Below are 23,319 nucleotides of genomic sequence, written 5' to 3'. Positions count from 1 at the left end.
TGCCCTCTATGGCACGCATATCCAGCTTGGAACTGGCCATTGTGTGAACTTTCACACGACATCCCCACACAGGTTCATTGCTCAAGTTGGGTTTCTTCTTGAACAACATCTCATATGGTGTCTTGTTTTCTAGTGCACAGGTTGAGGTACAATTCTTTAACCAGGTGATGTGCATGATAGCTTCTCTCCACAGGTATTTGGCAAGTCAGTGTAGTAATGTGTGGGCCCATTCGACAACAGTTCTGTTCAACTGCTCAGCGACCCCATTGTGCTCTGGCATATTGTGTACAGTGAGTTTCCATTCCATCCCTTTACTCTTCAAATGATGTGTGAACTCTCCCCCACAATCTGAGCGGAAATGTTTTACCTTTGCATTGAGTTGGGTGTTAGCCCAAGCTTCGAACTTGGTGTAGGCATTGAAGGTCTGGTCTTTCGACTTGAGAAGGTAAAGGTGCATGAAATACATGTGGTCATCCGTAAAGGACACAAAGTACTCCTTCTGACCAGAAGTTCAAACAGGTGAAGGTCCCCAGAGGTCACTATGGACCTCATCACCAAAGTTTTTGTGTCTTGGTAGGTCTCAGACCTTCCTGATGGGCTTGCACATCGCCTTGGCATATTCACAGGACTCACAAGTGTCCATGCTCTTTTCTGCTGGATCAAGAGATATTCTGGTGATCTCACTGTTGCACAGCATGTGCGTGATGGTGCTTGGTGCTATATGTCCTAGTCTGGCATGTGCTTCATGCATTGTGAGTGCTTCTTTTACATTTTCTGCTCCTGCAAATGGCTTCTTTGGGCCCTTGATGAAGTACAAACTCTTATTGACCAGTATTTGTGCTAACAGCTTCTTTTACGCATCATAGATCTTGCACTTGTCTTTGTGGAAGAGTGCTGTGTATCTGGCGCTGGCTAGTTTGCTAATCGAGACTAATGTGAGTCCCATCTTTGGTGCGTACAGCACGTCTTTTAGCAATATGTGTGTCTGAGACTGACCGTTTGGCAAGGTAATTTGAATGTTTCTCTTGCCTGTGGCCTCAAAGGTGTGTCGGTCTGCTGTTGTAATAGGTTTTGGTGTGATACTAACAAAATCCTGGAATAGGTCTCTGTATGACGACATGTGGCGCGAGGCACCTGAGTCGAACAACTCAATATGTGTGTCCTGCCTTCTGTTTGAATTTGTGAGTGTGACGAAGGTAAGCGATGTTTTCTGTTCTGTTGCACTTGATTTGTGCGCTAACCACACACCCTCAGGTTCGTTGTCTTTATCCTTTTCCTTGGCACTAGCAGCTGTCTCAGCCCTTTTGTCCTTTCCTTTTCCATTAGACCACTCTTTGCCCTTTGCACCTGATGCTCCTCCTCTGGCTCCTCAGAAGTCATGCTGCATATGCCCATACTTGCCACAGTTGTGGCAATTGCCTTTAATTTGTCATGTGCACTGATTTGTATTAGCATTGTAGGCAGTGTCATTGTTCGAGGAGCCGGACTTCTTCAATTTAGAGACACAGTGGTTGTATTCATTGATGATTGTTGATATCAACATATCAGAGGCACCAAGCTTTACACTTGATACTTTGGCTGATGCTGTCAGCACTGATAAATGGGGGTCATAGAACACTGGTAGCGAGCTCATAATCATAGCTGTGAAGCTTTCATCAGAAGGTGCATGTCCCAACAAGGACAGTTGTTCTTTTATCATTCACATCTTGTCAAAGTGCTCTCTGGCATTTCCTTTTTCAGCACACTTTTGGTCCTGGAGCTTTCACAATAGCTCCATGGACACCACATGCAAGCACTGCTCAAACAGACTCGAGAGGTGCATGAATATTTCCTTTGCCATATCTAGATATTTGATTTGAATAAACAGTGAGTTGGGGATCATCCTCACTATCTGCTGTTTCATTATGGTCTGGCCCATGCACCATTCTTTCAATTCCGTTTTATATGTTCTAACCTCTTTTACTTCATCAGGAGTTGCTGGTGTCCATGACACTCCTTTGCCAGGCAGTACCTGGGGATCAATTGGCTTAGTCTTGATGCCATCCAAATGGCCAAGCAGCCCACCAGTGTCAATGGACCATTACAAATGTTCCTTGTACATCATCCAGTTCTTGCCATTGGCAGCGAGCTTTGGGATGTGGAGAAAATCCTCTCCGAGTTTTCTGTTTGAGGTAGACATTTCTTTTTGAGTCTTTTCTTCATGCACTTAATTTGAAATTTTCACTATAGGTGTGCAGGGCTCATAACCTGTAGCAGCTCAGCTACAGAGGTTGTTAGTTAGGTACATGTCATGTATACAAATATGCTACTAACCTCAGTGGATGTGCGAAGTCAACTGAGGGAAGCTACAAAGTGCGCGAAGGAATGAAAATATGTAGGTACTTAGGTAAGCTAACAGTACTGAGTGTGTCCATGATAGTGCTGCCATAGTCCGGTTCCGAACCTCAGTTCGAACCTGAACCTTTCCAAACCGGACACATGGTCTGGTCCAAGGTTTGGCCAAGACTCAGAACTGAACCTTTCTAAAGGTTCGGGGTTTGGGCTGGTAGTGAATAGGTTCGAACCCATTCGAACCTCTCAAATTTTGTCGGCTTCACACTTTTTTTAAAAATATGTAAGTATTTACTGGATGTCAATATATGCAAAGGCATGTGTCTGGAACCACAGGTTTGGGCCATCGGGTGAAATTGACGCGGTCCTTCGCGCCTGCCGCAGTCGTGATGCGCTGTGACACAGGACTGCACTGTCACAAATTCATGTTCAAACACTAACTTAGTAAGATCTTATGCCGCTATGAATTCCAAGATAAAATGTTTGTTTTCAGATAGCACTCAAGTATTGTCTCATGCTGCATCAAGGGTGTCAATGCCTCGTCAGCAACCATTGGTCAGTAGGCAATCATCTTTGTCCTCTGACCTTCGTGTCTGCACGCTCATGCTTCAGGGCTATCGCAAATGATCCTGAGGTCTTCCCAGAACCACACAAGTTTAATCCTTAGCGTTGGATTGACAATGCAGGTCGTGTGCTCAGTGATCTCAAGTCTTTCACTTTTGGTTTTGGCCGTCGGTAAGTGGTATCATTCATTTCTCGACCCATTCTCATTCCTTATTTAAACGTCCTCGGAACGAACCATGAAGCAGTTGAACACCCACGACTCAAGGAAAAAGATTCAAGTGATGCTACCAAGCCCAGTCATGGATCAAGAAAAATGGGGAGGTACGAATTTCTCAGCTTGACCGTGGTGGATCCGATACTTACTTCTGTACTCAGCAAGAAACGATGTTGAGATGGATGACTCTGATGAAGAACTCAGCCGTATATCAATTGAAGCATCCAAGGCGCCCATCTCTACCCAGTTACTAGGCGCCCAACCTACAATTGGATCCAAAGTCAGCGAGTGGTTCATCGACCGTTTGAAATACATTCCTCTTCAACTACTTCAGGTATGCGAGTTATAGTATTCAGCGCTTACTCTTCTGGGCATGCAGAATCGAAGCACTTGAGTGCTACCGATCATCCATCTCCTCTCTCTCGTTCTCATTCTCCTCCTTGTCTTCTTCCCTTCTCCTGCTCTCGTCCATCGTCCATATTTGTCTGGGCCATGTCAGCAGTTGCTGACGTGTGTGGGTGTTTGCGCATGGGGTTCGTGGTGTTGGGAACAGCATGGTGGAGCTCGGACATCAATTACATGCAATTCAGCATGTGGGCCACGGCTTGCATGGGCCTAAGCCCCGGCTTTGGGCCGATTACACAAGTTGAACCTGGTTCGAACGTGAACTGGACCTCCCGAACGCATTCAGTCCAGGGTTCGACCAAATGGCTGAACCAAACCATAGGTTCGGTTTGGCATTTGGAAAATTTGCCCCAAGAACCGGACCAAACCAGACTTTGGCAGCACTAGTCCATGATGAGGGTTTGATATACAACACTTCAAGCCGAGAAGCCTTCACCTGACATTTGCCAAACCTTGGTCAACATCTTGTTGCCAAACTGGTTCTTAATATCCTCATAATTTGATGAGTACATACCTTGAGTAAGTAATTCTGTGAGGTTGTGACACATTTGCCATTCATACATCAATAGCGTTGATTACATAATGTCACATTTTGTTTATAGGCATTGCAGGATACCGACTTATTCAAACCCAGACGGCAAGGCCCAATTGGTAAGGTGTACGACAGATCGGAACTTGCCAGCTGGGTTTGAATATGTCTGCAGTCGTTCAGTATATTAACTGCACCCTTCGCATGACATTTCCCTTTCTGACTCCCATATGTATTTTGACCTACAAATACTAAGGCCAATAGCAATATTACTTAAGTTTCTTACTTATTTGGTGTGCATGTGAATTAGCAGAGTAGTATGTGTGATTTGATGAGGCAGTCATCCAATGTGATGTGGCGTCTTGCTCATATTATAGTCCGCCGTGGCGGGGCGTCCCCCTCCTATGTACAATATTTATTTACTGTATAAAGTTTGGACCCATACAGTACTATGCATGCGTCGGACTTAACGATTGATTGATCATCATTGCGGTCGCGCTATAGGTCCACAACCTCCAACTATTGCAACAGGACAATGCTGCTGCCATGCCGTTGGTCCACAACACCCACCACAATTCTCACTGGCACATCATTGCGTGTCATCGGTACACAATCTCGAACCATTGTTGCAGGACAATACTTCTGCTACCCCGTTGGTCCACAACTTCAGTATGCCACCACAATTCTTACTGTCCACATCAGTAAGCATTAGCTAATCCAATAGTGATTCACTATAAAGTCTGACCTTGTGCATGAACAGGGCTTCTTTCCTCCCATCTCCATACAATATATCATCATACATATATTACCTATAACTTGACATTATATTGAATAGATAAACTACCAAGCAAAGTATGTAATGTTCAAGTCTGCCGGAATCCTGAAATTGATGTATCAAATACTAGATCACACCAAAACATGTCCAAACGAGCTGGACCTTGTCACAATGGTGATGAACCTACCTCGAAGCGCCTCCAGATTGATGAAGGTAAGTTATCCTGTTCTGTAGTCAAGATTGACATTCACATTCGATACAGGGAACCACACACTGCCATTGGCACTTTACAATCCCTATGCATGGGAAATCCTTCGCAAGTTCCTTACCAGTGACATGTCGATGGCTGAAATGGACACCGCTCTCGAATCACACCTTGGCAGTCGATTCTCTGCGGAAATTGGGTGGAACCCTGACGTCTGTTGTTCTCTGGTGACGGAGATGACTGGGAATCCTTAAAAAACTTGATTGAACTGAAGATCAAGTATGTACCCGAATCCGAATCTCCACAAGCCTCACCCATTCGACAGTCGCGTAAACCACGCAAAGTAAGTGAATCATAATTCAATTTGATAAATTAAACAGAAAAATGTAGAAAAATCTGTATATCATTGATGAGGCCGAGGAGGATGACAAGGATGAAGAAGAGGAGTATGGGGATGGGGATGGGGATAGACAGCCTGTATGGTCGCCGAAGGTTACGCGTTTGTTGGGAGCATCAGCAAAAGATAGGTTGGCTGCAACCTTCAATGACATGGTCACTCAATTCGAACGGAATCCGACCAGCTTGTCACACGGTTGCCAGAATCTTGCTGAAAGCAGAATGTATCTGCTTCATGTTCAAAGTAGGTCTATTTCTAATCATGTAGAATATTGCTCATTGCATCTCAGGAAGCGCTACCGAATATGTCACTGTGCATCTTCGGAAACAAAAATTTCCCGTTATTGTGTCGGCTTGGATAGCAGGCCAGCTTTACGTGGTTTCGGACAGCCCGAAAACTATCGCCGAGTCGCTGCCTTCCTCTCTTCATCTGGCTGTGAAGGAATATATCTGCGTCACGGATGCAGAACGCGAAGCGGTTCAGTGTTCACGATCCAAGCTTCACGACCCTGCGTGGGTCAGGATCACAAATGGCAAGTACAAGGACAATGTTGGCAGAGTCTTCAAATCGGAAGATGGTTTTGTCCAAGTCTTGATTGCTACATGTGACTTCCCCTATAATATGCCTAGGGGGTCTCGAGGGCTGCTAGAGCGATCTCGCCTTTGGAATAGCAAGGCGGTGTCAGACATCGTTCAGGATGGTGAAGTCGTAGGATGCACATGTGATGGAGAAAGGTATTACCAGGGACTCTTACTAAAAACTTTTCGCCGCGATCTTTTAGAACTTGTCGCCTCCCCCCATGTCAACGACATTCAACACCATCTGGAAGCTGGGTGGGACATGACCTTCCTCAAGACCACTGTGCTGGCATTCTTGATACAATTTTTATGCGTGGGCGATTGGGCCAGAGTCGTCAAAGGCCACCTTCGTGGAGAGGTCGGTCAGGTCGCCTCGACTGACCATATGTACGGTTCCGTGGGCTTGGAGTTCACCTTCGATACATCTCTTGAAGAAATAGAAGTCCAACTTGAGGACATAGAGCGAGTCTTTCGTGTTGGCGACACAGTTAAAGTTGTAGCTGGTCCATACTTAGGTTTGGAAGGGCACGTCATCCAAATGAACGAGGACGTGTTTCACATTTGCCAAGACATCTCTAAGGAAGTGGTAAGTATCTGGCAGCATCAATCCTCTTGGAGGGCTGTACTTAACTCGTGACATATAGGTGGAAGTTTTGAAGTATTACTTGGATAGGCATCCTTTGAAGCACACGCTTAATTTGCAACTGCCAATGCAGCAAATTTTCGAGCCTCCACATGATTCGGACTCTATCGAAATTGGCGATCACATAGAAGTCCTGTGCGGGGAGCACGCCAGAAAACACGGCGTCGTAGATTGGTTTGCTAAGGGTGAAACTAGTTTGTGGTTCCGTGATATCTTCACTGCGGACAGAGAGCCTAGTATCAGCCTGTTGAGTATCTCCATTCCTGTCAAAATGTTTCAGCGGACGAATCTCGCCCAGACGATTCAATTCACAAAGGAAAGGGGTTATGATATCAGGCCTGGAGACGCTGTAAGTGTCGTCCGAGGGCCGGAGTTTGGCATGAAAGGGCTCATGCAGCATGTAGACTTTCCAAACGCTGCCTTGATCCTTATATGTGACAGTGACAAGTCACTCGTAAGTTTCATTCACTTCGACTCAAGCACTTCTGACTTGCAACAGATTAATGTGCCAATCAAATTTTTTGTCAAGCTACATAATGCCAGCTTGGATCCTTTTAAGAAGGATATAGGCCAGGAAGTCTTTGTTATTGGGGGTGATCGGAAGGGCTACCGAGGCACTCTCCAGTCTTTCCATCAAAACTTGCACCATTGCTGTATGCGGGCAACATCACACCACACTCAAACTCCACGAAGTTGTAACTAGGTGAGCGACACACATGTTTTCATGGCGATTCAAAGGTTGACCACTATTAAGGTATGGAATGAGGCTAAACGGTGCGATACTGGAAGGTCCTGAGTTCGTTTCGTTCTGCGAAATGCAGAAAAGATCGTACTTGGCGCTGCCACCTCAAAGCATCACTCCACCAGTCGAACAAGTCCCCTCAAGCTCATCGGCTTCGATCACAGATCCTGACCCTTTGCCATCCAATGGGTTGTCTGCCTTATCCACGAGCCTGCGGAGTGCTGATGTGGAACATGGCCTTTCGTCGAGCGTCATTCCCAGCTCATCATCGTCACTTCAGGCATGGAGTGTTGATGAGCTCGACATCCGGGACAGCCTGGACGCCAGAACAGACAAACCCTGAGACATCAGTGAGTCCTTAAGGGGGGTATCACAACCTATACTCATTTTATCATAGGCCCGCTACCTTGGCTGATGACCAAGGAGTTTTCATCAAAGCTTTTCACATATCATGTGTTGTTGAAGGTCTCGGTGAGGTTCATGTCTGGCAGGCTACAGAAACAGTTCATGTTGATGGCTTCTCCTGACCCATTCTGCGGCAAGAATGGACCTGCACCCGAAGGTTGTGTGGCTGTATTCTGCACATCCAACAGTGCAGGCGCCGCACTTGAACACTATCACATCCCCACCAGTGACTTAAGCCCAGCTCCTCCACGCAAGAAAAATCAGGAGTGCCTTATTCTGGATGGAGTTCATTGCGGGCTTATTCAAATGGTTTCAAAATGTGAAATCACCAAGAAAAATACTGTTGAAATCAAGATCATGCCTACGCTGACCGTAACTTTACGTTCCGACCAGATATGTCTGGTGGAACCTGCTTGACACCTGAAGCAGTAGACTGTACTTACCATGCAATAATCCAATTTCTCGTGTATTTATAATTTTGCAAATGATGGATACGACCTGTGACAGCGCGCTGAACCCCGTATCTTCTCCATTGGTTCGAAATGTTTGTCTCATACTCTCATATTTCTAGTTTCCCAGGTGGTGCTCTGGCGCCTTAAAGAAATCTTATTTCATCTACCGAAATACGTCTGAACATGCAAGGTAAGCAAAATGTTTTTATTTGTATTCTATCTCAAGTGATGACATAGACTAGCTAGCAAAAAGCGCGAGACAAACCTGCTCAACTTGCAAGGTGAGGTCCTCCGTATATTACCAGTGTGCTTCTGAGCAAGGTTTGTTCTCAAATTCCCTCAATTTTTTTTCTAGCATTTTGAATCATGAATCAAAAATGGACCCCAAGATCGTGGTGAGTGCGTTCGTTCAGCATGCATCGAGATCATCATGGCTTCCCAGGTGGTGTATGAATCGTCGGATGATGGTGAGTACTCAAACAGCTGGAATGATTTCAAGATGCAAGTAGAAGCTTTAGGTACGCGTTGGCAACCCACCTTAACGTGAATTCATTTGATCGTTGCAACTCTATAGACAACTCGCCGTCTCCAACTCAACCATTGGCAAAAGTCCTTGGAGAAAAACTTTCTATTTCACAGAAGATAACACTTCAAGCGCCTAGGGCGGATATGCGTTTATGAAGACATGCGTCGCATGACGAGGAGATGCGTGAGATCAATGAAGGTACAGTGTTGAGTTTAAGTTTGCTCAAATGAACATATTATTCACGCCCTCACAGTAGCCCAAAGATGTAGGTGATCTCTCCCTACTAATCTGCGCTTTATTACTTAGTATCATCCAAATCAGTGATGGAGTCGGACAGTGATTCTGGGTCGGCACCGTCGACCGAACAATCTTCGCTGTTCTCGAGTCGCATGACCTTGATGTCATCTGTTGGATCCATGGGCCTGAAGCGTGCACCAGAGTGCTTGCTGCCTCTTCCACCAGCGATTAAACGCAAAGTCTCACCATGCGCACCAGTTGTAAGTCTTTTAATTTTCTTTGCTCCATTGCAACATCATGCATAGTCGCTCAAAACGCTTGAAGGTGAGTCCCTCCATATTACCTTCATATCTGTTTCAGGATCCCCCCCCTCACTCTCCCTCAATGGAAGTGTCTGGTGCTACGCTAAATGCCGGCTGAGTTTGAATATAGTCATTCACTATATACGCGTAACCTTTCATTGACATGTTCTTCTTTCTTACATTCATCAAGTTTTCCGCCTTATGATATTAGTGTTACCTCGAGTTTTGAGATCTAAGTACTTAGTGATGGACTTGAAATCTTTGAAAACGACACACCTTTACTATACTGTAACTTTAGTGTTGGCTATGCACGTTCTTGGCCCGAATTCTTAACATATCACTTCAGTTCATACAGTAGTGCCTACTGCCCATGAGATTAAGCATTATGCATCGCCCAATGATAGGTTGCAATTTCAAATAATGCGCTTAAGCCAATTGGCTGCTCATTTCAAATCATAGTAAGCAATCCTTGAGCATTCAATAGACAATCTTGATTCATGCTCAGATATCAGATACACCGGCGAGGCGTCCTGTGGGCGCGCCCACCATCGTTGACCACTTCAGTTTATCATGTACGTCGCATCACTCTAAAAATTGGGGCAGCACTCCCGTTCACTAAAAATTAGCGTGTTCTACGTGTCTCATACCCTGTCAATAGATCCTTCTGGGTTCCCATAATCTTCCCCTTCACCAGACATCGTCCTCTCCCAGGTGCCCTACTTTTCTTGCAATATATCACCTTGTTCTGAACCTCCTTCATTCCAGGTGAAGAACTCTGGAAAGAGATGGGGAGATGCTGTACCCTCTGGAATCTGACCAAGCACAGGGACACAAATGTCACAGGGCATATGACGCTCAAGGTTGTCGGTGCGGTAATATTCTTCTGGCCATCTATACCTATACATATTCACCCTTTCGGATAGGTCCATGATATCAGTTTCCACCTTCTTTAGCTGTACTTTGACATGACACAGTTCAGATTCTATATTGCTTTGGGGCTCTTTGTCCTTGCCTAAGTGATGAATATTCAGACCGTCCGTACGGTTTCCAGTCTGAATCATCAAATTTCACCTGTTGTCTGAGTTCCTGTATGAACTACTTGATTGATCTGAAGGGATTGCCTACACAGTAGTTCAGATTTGCTCTCTGTAACACTTTATTACTCACGTGCAGTCTATATCATGTAGATCATCTACATCAGGGGTGCTATGTTTGTGTACTGAGGAAGTTGGAAGCTTCAGGTAAATGTATGAGTTTAGTACTGCATAACATGCTGAAGAGCTTACTTTAGTGTGACAGTGCTTCCAACATGGACACATCCTTGCAGATGCTTACAAGATGAACTGGACATTCTTGGTCCAAATAATGATATGCTGTTGTGACACGGCTGGTGCCTTATATGTATCTACAAGCAATGACCAATCTCACAATACTGCTATGCGGGATACTGAGACTTGCGCCATCCAATACCTATGGCACTAGGATGGCACGGTGTTTTTCTTTGTGATACCTATGGCGCTGTAGCACTCGAGCTCGCACTAGGCTCGTATTCACTGATTTCCTGATACACGTTCAATGCCCGTCACTTTCTAAATGTAACCCGCACAACCCGACGCAAACCCGATGCTTTGACAAGCGGACCCGACATTTCGGCCGCATTGGACCCGATATTTTCCCGCGCTCGTGCCCTATCCGTGTCCCATCCCGTCTTGCTAGCCCCACTAGGTGAGTAGTTGATTATTTCACACATTACTCACATCGTAGCAAGCGCTATTACATGTTTTCCCATCATCCACAGCGCCTCATGTTAGTTTACATGTACTTCGGACCCGAAATCATCGGCCGCTACTTTCGCCTATAGGGTTCTGGATTTCTATGTACTTATATATATATTGGACTGACTACGAGTATTTTCATTATCCAAGTAGTAGGGAGCCGTTCCCCGATACTTAGTGGTCAAACCCGATATTTCGTAGTTCTTAGTTGACATTGCGAATATTACCGCTCTTTCTATCTGAAATACCCATCATTATCATATATCCGCATACCGCTCGCTTTCCCGATGTTCGCTATTGCCATTCCCGCTAACCCACTGAACCCAAACCCGAAACCTGCTAAACCCCAACCCGAAACCCGAAAACATCGGACCCGACGCTTTGGCGTTGGACATCGTAGATATACCTTCGGACTTTGTTTCCCGCGCTCGGACTTTTGACCGTTTTATCATTTCACTAACTACAGACCAATCCAATAGCTAACCCCTCGGGTCGAACGCACTTGTCTTGCAAGTATAAGCAGACTAGGCTGTGCACGACCACAACATTTTTATATTGCTGGCTACTTACTTTGTGTAGTGCCCAGCAATTGTTGTATCTCTACACCGCACATTGTTGGACTCTAAGTCTAAATCTCCGTCATATCCGCTGACTGACGCTAAGCGCCAGAACTCATATGAGCGCCAATCCGCATATTCTTATACACAAACATTGTCTTACTCATTCCCCGACTCACTTAAGAGTCGCTGCACTCCACCACCCGCACGCGCGCTTCGCTGTCACTCAGCGCGTGCCATCGCACTTGTCGCTCAGTAGCGCTCCATAGTGCTTTTGCTTATCACGCTTCGCTCATCGTCGCGCGCCCCACCAGGCTTATCCGACAGCCTGGTTCAGTGTTTCCCTCCACTATTATATATAGAGGAACCTTCTCAGTAGCAATCCCCTTGGGCCGACATTAGATTCGCGCACAGAGGACCATCTGAGTATATCTCATACCACCCACTTTCTATCATCCTACATTCCTCACCTACAGCGCGCCAGCCCCTCACCCACGAATAAAGTCAATACTTCACCACCAGCATTGCAACATTCTGAAGTTCTGATGTCTGCACTGCGAGATTCTGAAGAATTGGGTAATGGTAACTGCAAAGGAGGTGAGATGGAGGAAGATGAGGACATGAGTCTGGCATGACACAGACCTAGGCGCCAGAACCGACAGATGCCGAAGAGATTGAGAGATGTGTTACCTCAGCCCCCACCCACTGTTCCCTTGGAAGTGCGCGACCAGCTTCCGGAATCAGTTGGATCTGTTGTTACTGCCGACACCCACCCAGCTGAGCCAGTCCGTACTGTGTTTCATACTCCCCTGAACATATTCGGGCTAATTCGCCAATACACATCCAATGAACCACCATCTCACGATCCGGAAGAGTATGTCACCACCGCAGACCTTTTGTTGATTCATGGCACCCCTCAAATCAATGAATCATTCCAGGAAGATGTTAACTCGAGCAATCATTCTATTTACCATCCCTATCCCAATCATTCCTCCTTCCGGCTTGGTGACTGGTACTGGAACCAGGGTGTGCAAAAGTCACAGGTGGCTTATACCAAATTGTTGGGGATTGTGGGCGACAGTTCCTTCAATACTGCCGATGTAAGCTCTACGTCCTGGAAGAAAATCAACTCCAAACTGGGTACAAATGAGTATGATGAGGAAGAAGGGGAAGAATGGGAAGACGAAGATGCTGGATGGAAAAGAACACCGGTCTCCATCAAGGTACCTTCATCTTGCTCCACGGGAATACCGGATCCTTGGGTTTACGATGCAGTACACTTGTATCACCATTCCCTTGTTGCTGTTTTGCGGAAGAAACTAGCCAATCCCCAAGACAACAAACTATTTCATTACAAGCCGTACGAGTTGTGTTGGGCTCCTCCCCATCTGGATGCCGAGGTCTGCATATATGGAGACTTATACACGTCCCCGGCTTTTCACGAAGCTCACACCAAACTGCAAGAATTGCTGGGAGAACCTGGCTGTAATTTACCTCGTGTCATAGCTGGCCTTATGTTTTGGTCTGACGCGACGCAACTTACTTCATTCGGCAATGTCAAGCTATGGCCCACTTACATGTACTTTGGCAACGAGTCCAAGTACCGCCGTTGCAAGCCATCACTCAACTTGAGTAACCATGTGGCTTACTTCGAGATGGTATGCCTCTCCGCATTTACCTGTAGTGCAAAGCTAACTCACCCTACCAGCTCCCAGACTCAATCAAAGATTTTACAAATGGGAAAGGTATGACTGCGGAGTGTGCGACGCACTGTCATAGGGAATTTTATCATGAACAGTGGAGGATCTTACTCGATGACAAGTTTCTCGAGGCGTATGAGCATGGTATTGTCATTTGCTGCTGTGATGGCGTCAAGCGTAGGTTCTATCCAAGAATCTTCACTTACTCTGCAGACTATCCAGAGAAGTACGTGATGTCCTTGTCACATTGAATGATGTTCAATTTTGTTTCAGGGTACTTATAGCCACGGTCCGAAACCTGGGAGGGTGTCCATGTCCTCATTGCCTCATACCTAAGGATCAGATTCAGAATATGGGAATGCCTCAAGATCGACAACAACGGAAGACTTTGGAGTGCGATGATACGAAAAGACGCATGATGGTAGCTACTGCCTGTTCACTAATTTATGACAAGGACTTGTCGGTCAGTAGCACATCGATAGAAAAAATTCTTAAGCCACAGTCCTGGGTGCTTACCTCGGTAAGACTTGCATTTCCATTGGCGACAACGGCTAACCCTGTTATGATATAATGCATTTTCAGACCGTCTTGGCCATATGTGTCTTAATATCTTCCATGCACTCATGGTAGATCTATTGCATGAGTTTGAGATAGGCATATGGAAGATGCTTTTCATGCATTTGCTACACATCATTGTTTCACATGATAAGTGTCTTATCCATGAATTGGACCAGAGGTATGGTTCGTCCTGATCAACCTGTGTCATTCAGCTGAGCTTCCCTACTAGATACAGGCAGACTCCGACATTTGGCCATGCTACCATTCGAAAATTTTCGTCCAACTCTTTGGACATGAAATGGATGGCAGCTCACAATTTTGAGGACCTCCTTCAGGTATAACTTCTGAGACCGCTATTGGAGCCGAGTAGAGTTGATGAAATGTACAGTGTTCTATCCCTGTGTTCGATGGTCTTCTTCCTGAACCACACAACACAATCGTCCTCCAGTTGCTGTTTACGATGGCCCATTGGCATGGGCTGGCCAAACTTCGAATGCATTCCAACTTAACTCTTGACATCGGTCCTCAGCGGTGACAGCGATATAGAGTCACTAGGTCACAAATTTGTCTATGGCAAGGTACTGGGGCTGTACCATGTCAATATAATTGTGATTGGAAGGGGGATGATTGACTACACTTCAGTCCGAATGGAGTTTTTATGGATTCGGTGGTACGAGCCCATAGATGAGGTGTCTACATGGAATACATTGACCCTAGATCATGTTAGATTTCCACCCATGGCAGACGAACATTCGTTTGACTTTCTGGATCCAGCGGATGTTATTAGGGGCTGCCACATTGTACCATCTTTCGCCAGCGAAAAGAAGCACTCCATTGGACCGGGTGTGTCAGCATGTGCAGGGGACAAGGATGATTGGTGGGAGTACTATGTTAATCGGTAAGCAAGGGCCTCACATTACTCGTGTCGAGCTCATCATTTCAGTTTTGTGGACCATGATATGCTCATGCGCTTTTACTTTGGCCTGGGAGTTGGACACATTTACTCCCATCACCGCATTTCACAATCTGAGCCTCCGAATGGAGCTTGCACACAATCAGCTGTCGTTGCACATGATATTGAAGTCCCCACAGACAACCTCGAGGTCGTTGAAGGTGATGAAGAAGATTCTGCATCCGAAGATGATGGGGCTTCAAGTTTGTGTGGCCTTGAGGAACAGTTCAGCTCCAGCAATGAATCATTATCATCTCAATTTGATGAGATGTACGATAGTGAACTAGAACTTGATTACGAAAACTAAATTTTTGGTGTTATCACGTCATGTGATAGTATTCGCATCTCATGGGCGGGCAATATGATGTAATATGAGGCCCAAATACATACCAGCGTGATGCCGCACGTAATAAGGCATGATACATTCACCCTTTCGAGCAGAGATGATGGATCAATGTACCACTACAATGGTGCATGTAATAGGGCATTGATGGCGCTGTGATGGTCCATTGGCATTCTAAGCCACATGGCATGCAATTTCAAAAAAGGTACATACATATGTAACTTGAATACCTACGACTCACTCTAATGCCTTACAGTCTCCTGTCTGTTGTTGCCAATTGCCATTTCCTACCTAATGTTGAAGATAATATTCTAATTTTTAGATATATGTAGTTCCCCGCTGTTGTCATATCCCATATTCCGGAACTACATCCAACAATGTTCCCACGCCTCATCCGGACCTCCGGATCCCCTGTCCATGTCCTTTATCTGTTCAGATGTCTATACGCCCGAATCCCTGTACCTTTGCATATCCACACATCTGGATCCGATATCCGGACACCTGATTTCATATCCACTTCTCAGGATCCCCAGATCCAACCTATGCTTCATATCCAAGCCCAAACCTTAAATCAGCGCTCATCCCCTTATAGTAATCACCTGTTTCCAGACCCAGACCAATCACGCCCTCATATCCGAACATCTCCAGACATCCGGATCCGACCCACATCTATCTTCTGTGCCTTTTCCCTTTGTATGTTCCTTCTCGAGTTAGTCTATACTCATTTTCTGTACCTCATTTCATTTCCACCTTTATTTTACTATGTTCTCATTTCTGTCTTCATTTATTATTTTCCGATAGACTAGTGTTAGATGTTCCTACATCCTCCATCCACAGCCTCGCATAGCTTCGGACTGCGCTGACTGATTCTCCGTTATGTCCTCCATAGTATATAAACCCTGTAGAAACTCCTGTATTTCCTTAGTCTGAATATTACACATATTAGTCCTCGCACTAGACCTCACACTAAGTCCTCATACTAGTTCTAGTCCTCCGACTTAGTCAATATCCATCTCAGGCCTAGGGAGGAATTCCCTAGGCCAGAGCTCCGCTCCTCTGCTCCTTCACTCCTCCGATCCTACACTCCTCCGAGTTTCCGGACGTTCCTCCGGAACTTTCCCACGGTCCTCCGGACCTATTCTGCTTCGGACTTTGTCCCTGCAGCCTTTCCTCTGTCTCCATTCTACTTAGGATTCATCCTGAGTAGCCATTACACATATCTGTACCAGGACGAAACCTCATAGTAATTTCCGGAAGTTCCTCCGGAATTTTCCCGCACTCATCCGGATCCGGATAGTCCTTCCAGACTTTCCTGCACTCCTTTGGAAGTCCTATGGACTTCCTTGGACTTCCTCCGGATGTCATCTGAATTAAGGGCACATACTCGGATAAGGGGCGCAGCGCACAAGCTGAAGCCAAGCCCTTTGGAACCAGTCCTACCCTTTGTGCACAGTCTTAACAGCTGTTCATTCTCTTGTAACGTTCTGATGGCTAGTACAATTATTCTGTGATCCTTAAGCGAGATATAAAATTTTTAACTTTCAATTGGGACCATACTTGATGTATTGTCACCCCGTAACTTGTTATGCTTGGTCACGGTAAGCTAAAAAAACCCACATAAATATGCGTTGTATCACTCATATTTTCCTCAGAGTCCAACATGTCTGCTCCAGTTCGCATTTCTACCCCAGTTTGTGTTTCCTCTGAAAATATCGTCGATACAAGGCCATTGCTTACCTTGGTGGAGGACAATCATGATGCGATCATCTTTGATCCCGCCTTTAACGTGTTGGCGTTGTTCTCGGTAAGTGGTTTGCACCTGGCGAAGAGGGAAAATATCACTCACAGTTCCATCAGGGCTCCCCAACCATCAGCGTCGAATTCGTTGGCTATGTCCTGCAGTTCTCGAACCCACATCAGCCAATGATCTACCCTCTATATGTAAGTATCTATTTGTCTTGCCAATTTATTTCGTGTATTCATTATGGGCGTAGTCTCCCCCTTTTGGTCTTGATGCTGTAGGCGATTTTTTTCATGGGTCCTATACTATTCCTGACCTTCTCCAGCTCAAGTGCCAGCTTTTCCAGATTGCTTATTTGGAAACACCTATGCTGCATAGCTCTGCATTCGAGCTCGCTGGATTTGAGGTTCCGTTGTTTGCTGTAGTGGTAAGTTCAATTGCGTCTGATGATCACACTGGCGCTGAATAGACATGTAGCTGCAGGCCATGGAAACTGCTCTTCCTTGTTTGAATCTGCAGTGGGTGTGGGGCAGGACTGGCATCGACAATGTGCTCCACGGTGTGTATCACTATGTACGTCTGTCTTGTACTTTTGGTATTTGTTCTCATGCTGACTCACCATCATAGATGGACGTGGCTCGCGCCCATGAACCTGAGGTCAAAGTGAACCTCATGGGGTACCCTTTCGGGTACTATGTCGCAGTCATTCCTGATATTGATGCTTCAATTAACGGATCGACAATCCTTCAGATGACATGGATGGGCTCCTTGGTCATGATGCTCGGCACTCCTCACACCACTGTGGTCGACAAGCTGCCCCGCCCGAAAAAGATCCTAGCTGCACACAGTTTACATCAAATTATGGAGATGTGCCCGAACTGGCACAAGGTTCTTGCATACTTGTGTATGCTTTTAAGGGTGGCTATATGCTGTGGTCGCACTGATAATCCATATCTCCTCGTCAATGTGGAGTTTTCTGCGCGCCGATTGGAAATAATTCGTAGCATTTGGCCTGAATGCCTTTTATGCGCAAACGTCACCTCTGAGAACTTGGAAACAGGTCAGGAGCTCAATCTTTCTAATACCCGCATATCCTGAATTCTTCCTAGTGCTCACCAAAATCACACAAGTTCCGATGTCACACAATGATGTCTTAGCACTCGTGCGTTGTCTTTTTTGTTCATTTTTTTCGGGTCTTATTCCAGCATAGGCTAGTCCATGGATTACCCAGTTCATGTATGACAACCGTCGTGTAGTGGTCAACAGCATGGACGATCCTCGTATCTTTGGCCTGGGTAATTTCTTTGGGTTAGCACAAAGGGAGATCATCGTTGACCTGTTAAAGATGTTTCTGTGCCCCTATGCGCATACATTCCCAATCGAGGTTAATTTTCTTCAGGCTTCACTTTCACTGGCCAACACTTATTTTGCCCTGCAGCTTAATGGTTTTGCTGCATTCCTCATGCTACAGATTGTCAAAGAGCTTGTTTATCACATGATCTTCAGGACCATGTCGACGAGCCGCATCCGATTTACCATCGCTGACTTAGAGCCTGCTACATTCAGGACTGTTGCCAATCCTCCAGTGGACACATTGGCCTTGGCGGGATCCAGCATCAGTGCCTTTTACTCTGAGTCTATTGAAGTTCACACATTGTTTATTCCATTAGTGTTACCAAGCCCTCTTGGCGAGACTCCTGTCCCTCTGTGGGGCAAATGAGGCGATGCCAGATTATCCTAGTGTGGCTCAAATATACAGCGAACTTCACGAGATGGCTATCATGCTTCTCCAGCAGGACAATGATCTGTCCATCACATGATTCAGAGCTGAATTAAGACAGTTGTGTGTCATAATGTGAGTCTACCTTATAATAGGATATAGTTGCTGTACTACTGCTGATGAAATGATCTAGCGAAATGGATGTATACCATATTAGGCACCCAAACGGAGCTCAAGCTGCCAGGCTGGCTGCATCGCATGCCAACTGATATCTAAGTCTGTGTCACGGTTCTGTATGTAACACCTGCAATGACCTTGTTTTTGAAATGTACAAGTTGGTCACCATTGGAAGTTATGTTAGTGTGAAAACTTCAGGCAACACCAGATATAATATTTACTCAGACTGTCTGCCAGATACCAGTGACTCCACTATCATGACATCTTTGTGGTTCAACTTGTACATGGCATGTGCCCACAACTCCGCCGTAAGCGTAAGCATTGTGTTCTGGATCACTATAAATACTGACCATGTGCAATAGTACGCCTTCTTTTCACTATCACCACCTTGAAAAAATCGCTTAGAGCAATAAACTTGTGTTTGGTGTCATCTGCCATTGTTTTGCAGACCTGTGAAGAAGACAGCCAAGTGCTCCGAGACTGCATCATCGTCATGAATTTATCTATTGAGTATTTTATTGATCTAATCTAATCTATTATATTTTTAGAGTTTGATGGCCATCAGCCATGGTGCCACTCACTTCCATGCCATTTCCTAAATGACAACACATCGCTCACCCAATATAAGCAAACCTATTGTAAGTTCTGTGAGTGTTTATCGCTCACAAGAACAACACCTAGCCTCCTCTACAACGTTAACATGCCAAATATCAGTTCCACATGTGAAACTACCTACAAGACTAATTTTCTTGGAATTGAACAAAACGAGACAGCCCTACTAGCTTGGCTCCAGACAGAGGGACATGACATGGTGAGCCCATTGGCAAATATTTAAGTACTTTTTCTAATTTCATTTCCAGCTTCCAGACTCCCTCTTGACCACAGCTTCCTTTCTATTTGGATGGGTCGACACTCATGACATTATGGCTCTCCTTGATGTAAGCCTCAGAGAGGTCATGATGCAGATGCAGCTTCAGCAAGAGGAGGATATGAGTTATGCGGGATTCCATTCGCAGGGGGCATGTTTAATGGAAGACAGGATGCATCGAGCTCAGATGGAAATTTCATTGTTTAGTAATGCTATTGCAAACTTATGCGAATATCTGGAAACTCGAAATTACCCAAGTGAGCCATGCTATTCAATGTACTACGTCCAATCCTCATGACATGTTATTACTAGTCAGCACACAGAAGCTGCCCACAGTGAACACTATCACATATGTGGAAGCATCCCCAGAGCTCAGCCCGATCAGATTCAATTGCTTTGAACCTTCAAATGTCATTCAAGACAAATGCAATGCATGGCTTCATGCACCATCCCATTTTCCAGACATCATGCAGGCTGATTCCAACACAACTAGAACACTTGGTTCCCTGAAAGCAGTAGAAATTTCTCTCGGAGTAAGTCCTATTCATGCTATGATAAACCAAGGTTCTGACACTAGGCAGCCTGACAATCACTTTCCCTCCCTCGTTCATTAAAAACTTGGGTTGATAACATCACGTATTGTGCATACATGAGCGCGACCTTTGCAGAAGCCAAGCCCCTGTACGTTCGCGATAACGACAGCTTCAAAGCAAAGGAGCAGAAGACCCCTGAGGTTCTCAAGTCCGACATCTATATATATTCTGGGCCTAAAGAAGCAATGTGTGCAGTCCGAAGTGGACATGCTTTCCGAAGCCATATCACACATTTCTGAGTTTGGTGATGATGGTGGGCAGTAGCTTATACTCACATTTTCTCATACTAAGGATCTTTTTGTAGTCACATCTTCTGGAAGCGCCGTGACACATGCATCACTTGTGCCTGACGACTATATCGAAGATGGGTTTGATGATTGGGTGTTGACCTTGTATGCCTCTTCCAATGTTGAATTGCTGTGATCCTCTTGGTTTTACTTGTACTCAGTTTGTAGCCATTCTCTTTCTACAGTCGAAGTCTTTGGTATACATTCACCATAACTATCACTGTTATACGGTAATTTGTATCTGTTGATTGTAAGTTGGACTGTATTTATTTTATTTGTATTGCTTGCTTGTGATAACAACTGCTATCAGTTGAGTGCGACATATTGACAAAATTGACAGGATTTAAAGCCTCAAGTTCCTGTAGGTAGGTAAAATACATACTCGCCACCTACAACCCATCGTTCATCATATCGACACTGAAATTTGGCCATCAACGCCCTTAACTGGACTACGCAATAGTGAGATCATGTTTGTATCAATTTCACCACCACCTCAAATTCACTTGGATCTTCCTCCCTGACGGGAGACCATACTTCTGTCCCCCGCTGTTGGTCATGATCCTGGGCCTTTGCCATTCTACGCCTGTCGTCTCCCAACCTTCCTTGACCTTCCCTTCACTGGATCACGCACATCAGCATAATCAGATATGAAAGGCACTGAGGTATGTACTGTTTGGTTCGCACTACTCGCATCGGTCTAATATTAATTACTTTCTGTGAACTTGAAAGTGATCCTTCCATCTTGGCCTCCAGCCTTGCCTTCAAGCCGTTAATTCCACATGCCCGCTGATATAATTTGAGTGCAGAACTAAGGGATCAATGTAGATATTGAAGCTACTCACAGTGTTTTGTGGTCCCATAGCCGCTTTACTTATTCAATGACTTGGATATGTGTGCGTTGAAGAGATACTAATTGCGAAGTGTTATGAGTGGAATGTAAATAGCAATCTTACATGTTGCTCATCCCGGTATGCCAATGATCACATTTGCAGCTGCTTCGCATAGTATTTCTTACTGTAGGCCATACCTTTCCCACTTATTATCTTTCTAAACTCATTTTCCTGTATTACTATTCCGCTGCACCGCGATCTTAGAGTCTTTCACCACCACCTACAGAAAATAGCCTAGTCATACACCGCAAGATATCCTGGTGCTTTGGTCCTTGGTAATTTGAACGTTGCAATTCTTGTGCACAATGAGATATTCAGCCGTTTCTTGTATTCGTTCGTCAACACAAGTGAGCATTCTTTTCGGTCGTTCATCGCAGCCTTTTGACATCGGCACCCAGCGTATTCGAGCTGAATCACTGTTTCTTCAGATGGACTTCCTTGTGCATGACCTGTAGGTTCAACCGTGACATAGATAAGCTCATGACCATACTAATTTTTGAAGGGGTATACACCATCGTAACTTGAATGCCTATGACACTGCAGATGGAAAGTTTGACCATGTCGGAAGATATGTCGTCCAACAGCAGGCTTTCTGGTACACGGTCAGAGCGTCCATCTTGTAAGTACTACTTTACTTGCCTTCTATTGGGTTGGTGACAGTGCGGTTCTGCCTGCAGGACAGGAAATCTCAGTTGATTTAATACGACCCTTCCAAGTAAGTTCATGCACTGTCAGCCAGATTGTGACATTCATTTCCTCGACACGTTGGACCAGGGGTGGGCCCAAGGGCAAGGGCCCTCATGCACCAAGGGCCTGTCCGCTAGGTCTCTAGCATGTTGTCGCGTAGCTCCGTGCCTAGCATCACACTTTTCTTGTCACGTTGCGCTCAGTTCCAGCTTGTTTTTTCTTGGGTTCCATTGCAGTTGCAGTTGCAGTCTTGCCTTGATCCTTTGCATTGGTCTTTGCTCTTAGTCTTTCCTGTTTGCCTTGTTGGTCACTCAGCATCTCTACTACTAGTCCCATGCTGATTCGTTCAGACACTGTAGTAGGGTGTTTGGTCCTTAGGGGCTAGTCCCTGTTGTGCCGGGTGTTTGTCCCTGTTGTGCTGGGTGTTTGGGAGTGTCAGAGGTCCAGGGCAGGTGTCTAAAGTAGGGTTCCATGTGTAGCAGTAGGGTTCTCATCATCCATCCATCTGTGTTCACCTTGTGTCGAGGCCCCTGGCCCTCTCCAACGCGACGAGGGTGTCACTGTTTTTTATGGGGGGTGCATGGACCAGGGCCCAGTGTCTCACCGCACTTGAAAGGTTCTGTCGGCCTTTTCCATAGCTTAGTCAGCACGTAGACTAGTAGGTCCGAGTCTAGGCTAATCATTCACTGTGTTCTTCAAGTTCAATCACGTAGCTTCACCTGATTCCAACTTGCTTGCTCAGTATCTAGGCTGTGAGCCCCTCCGAGTTGGTCTGCTCCAACGTGGATTTGAAATTGTGAGCTCGTCGCTCATCAGGGTGAACAACGGTGAGCTCATCTCCTTGTTGTCATCACCTGTCATTCCACTGCAACTGATGCAGGACTTTCTTCACCTAACAATTCCAGTCAGCCAGTCGCCCAACGACAATTCCATCCTCGCTCAAGCTCTTTCCACTGCAAGCAGTCCGGGAAGACTCGGATGTACCAGGGTTTGGAGGGGTTACATGGTGTGCGTGTCATTTCTGCTAAGTCATAACGTGCACATGCATTGATTACTATACTCCCTTAGGTCAATAATGACGCTGCCAACCTTTGGGAAGACTATTACCTTGACATGACCACTTCTATGGCCTCTGAGTGGCTCATGTAGTAGAAAAAAGCCAAACA

At 45.6% G+C, this 23,319-nt stretch overlaps 6 protein-coding genes across 6 annotated transcripts; 5 read left to right on the top strand and 1 right to left on the bottom strand.

Moving 5' to 3' along the window:
* Nucleotides 1-970: 970 nt before the first annotated feature.
* Nucleotides 971-1,153, bottom strand: F5147DRAFT_522777 (uncharacterized protein; the record flags this gene model as incomplete). Its single annotated transcript, XM_041429941.1, has 1 exon — nucleotides 971-1,153. A coding segment is annotated over one exon (183 nt), but the record flags the coding sequence as incomplete, so codon positions are not given.
* Nucleotides 1,154-3,194: 2,041 nt separating this feature from the next.
* Nucleotides 3,195-7,726, top strand: F5147DRAFT_782149 (uncharacterized protein; the record flags this gene model as incomplete). The annotated part of the gene is made up of 12 exons (XM_041442732.1): nucleotides 3,195-3,216; nucleotides 3,271-3,443; nucleotides 4,879-4,895; nucleotides 4,949-5,031; nucleotides 5,081-5,235; nucleotides 5,298-5,366; nucleotides 5,414-5,663; nucleotides 5,710-6,584; nucleotides 6,643-7,095; nucleotides 7,141-7,294; nucleotides 7,335-7,344; nucleotides 7,396-7,726. 12 exons carry the CDS (start codon nucleotides 3,195-3,197, stop codon nucleotides 7,724-7,726), a joined length of 2,592 nt encoding a protein of 863 aa, XP_041284629.1.
* Nucleotides 7,727-8,670: 944 nt separating this feature from the next.
* On the top strand, nucleotides 8,671-9,223 carry F5147DRAFT_841790 (uncharacterized protein; the record flags this gene model as incomplete). The annotated part of the gene is made up of 3 exons (XM_041444406.1): nucleotides 8,671-8,758; nucleotides 8,815-9,031; nucleotides 9,088-9,223. The coding sequence occupies 2 exons, from the start codon at nucleotides 8,671-8,673 to the stop codon at nucleotides 8,919-8,921; spliced, it is 195 nt and encodes a 64-aa protein (XP_041284628.1). The 3' UTR covers nucleotides 8,922-9,031; nucleotides 9,088-9,223.
* Nucleotides 9,224-16,850: 7,627 nt separating this feature from the next.
* On the top strand, nucleotides 16,851-18,751 carry F5147DRAFT_659588 (uncharacterized protein; the record flags this gene model as incomplete). Its single annotated transcript, XM_041434610.1, has 8 exons — nucleotides 16,851-16,976; nucleotides 17,000-17,131; nucleotides 17,257-17,358; nucleotides 17,409-17,504; nucleotides 17,559-17,991; nucleotides 18,041-18,093; nucleotides 18,142-18,576; nucleotides 18,602-18,751. 8 exons carry the CDS (start codon nucleotides 16,851-16,853, stop codon nucleotides 18,749-18,751), a joined length of 1,527 nt encoding a protein of 508 aa, XP_041284627.1.
* A 777-nt stretch (nucleotides 18,752-19,528) lies between these two features.
* On the top strand, nucleotides 19,529-20,712 carry F5147DRAFT_659587 (uncharacterized protein; the record flags this gene model as incomplete). The annotated part of the gene is made up of 5 exons (XM_041434609.1): nucleotides 19,529-19,639; nucleotides 19,689-19,953; nucleotides 20,009-20,229; nucleotides 20,485-20,542; nucleotides 20,594-20,712. 5 exons carry the CDS (start codon nucleotides 19,529-19,531, stop codon nucleotides 20,710-20,712), a joined length of 774 nt encoding a protein of 257 aa, XP_041284626.1.
* Nucleotides 20,713-21,771: 1,059 nt separating this feature from the next.
* On the top strand, nucleotides 21,772-23,302 carry F5147DRAFT_659586 (uncharacterized protein; the record flags this gene model as incomplete). The annotated part of the gene is made up of 7 exons (XM_041434608.1): nucleotides 21,772-21,813; nucleotides 21,844-21,917; nucleotides 21,969-22,085; nucleotides 22,127-22,181; nucleotides 22,896-22,980; nucleotides 23,059-23,159; nucleotides 23,222-23,302. 7 exons carry the CDS (start codon nucleotides 21,772-21,774, stop codon nucleotides 23,300-23,302), a joined length of 555 nt encoding a protein of 184 aa, XP_041284625.1.
* Nucleotides 23,303-23,319: the final 17 nt, after the last annotated feature.

Source organism: Suillus discolor (assembly GCF_016758755.1).
Source record: "Suillus discolor strain FC423 chromosome Unknown F5147scaffold_182, whole genome shotgun sequence".
Taxonomy (NCBI): domain Eukaryota; kingdom Fungi; phylum Basidiomycota; class Agaricomycetes; order Boletales; family Suillaceae; genus Suillus; species Suillus discolor.
The sequence above is the reverse complement of the archived record's forward strand: the minus strand, read 5'-3'. Positions and strand labels throughout refer to the sequence as shown.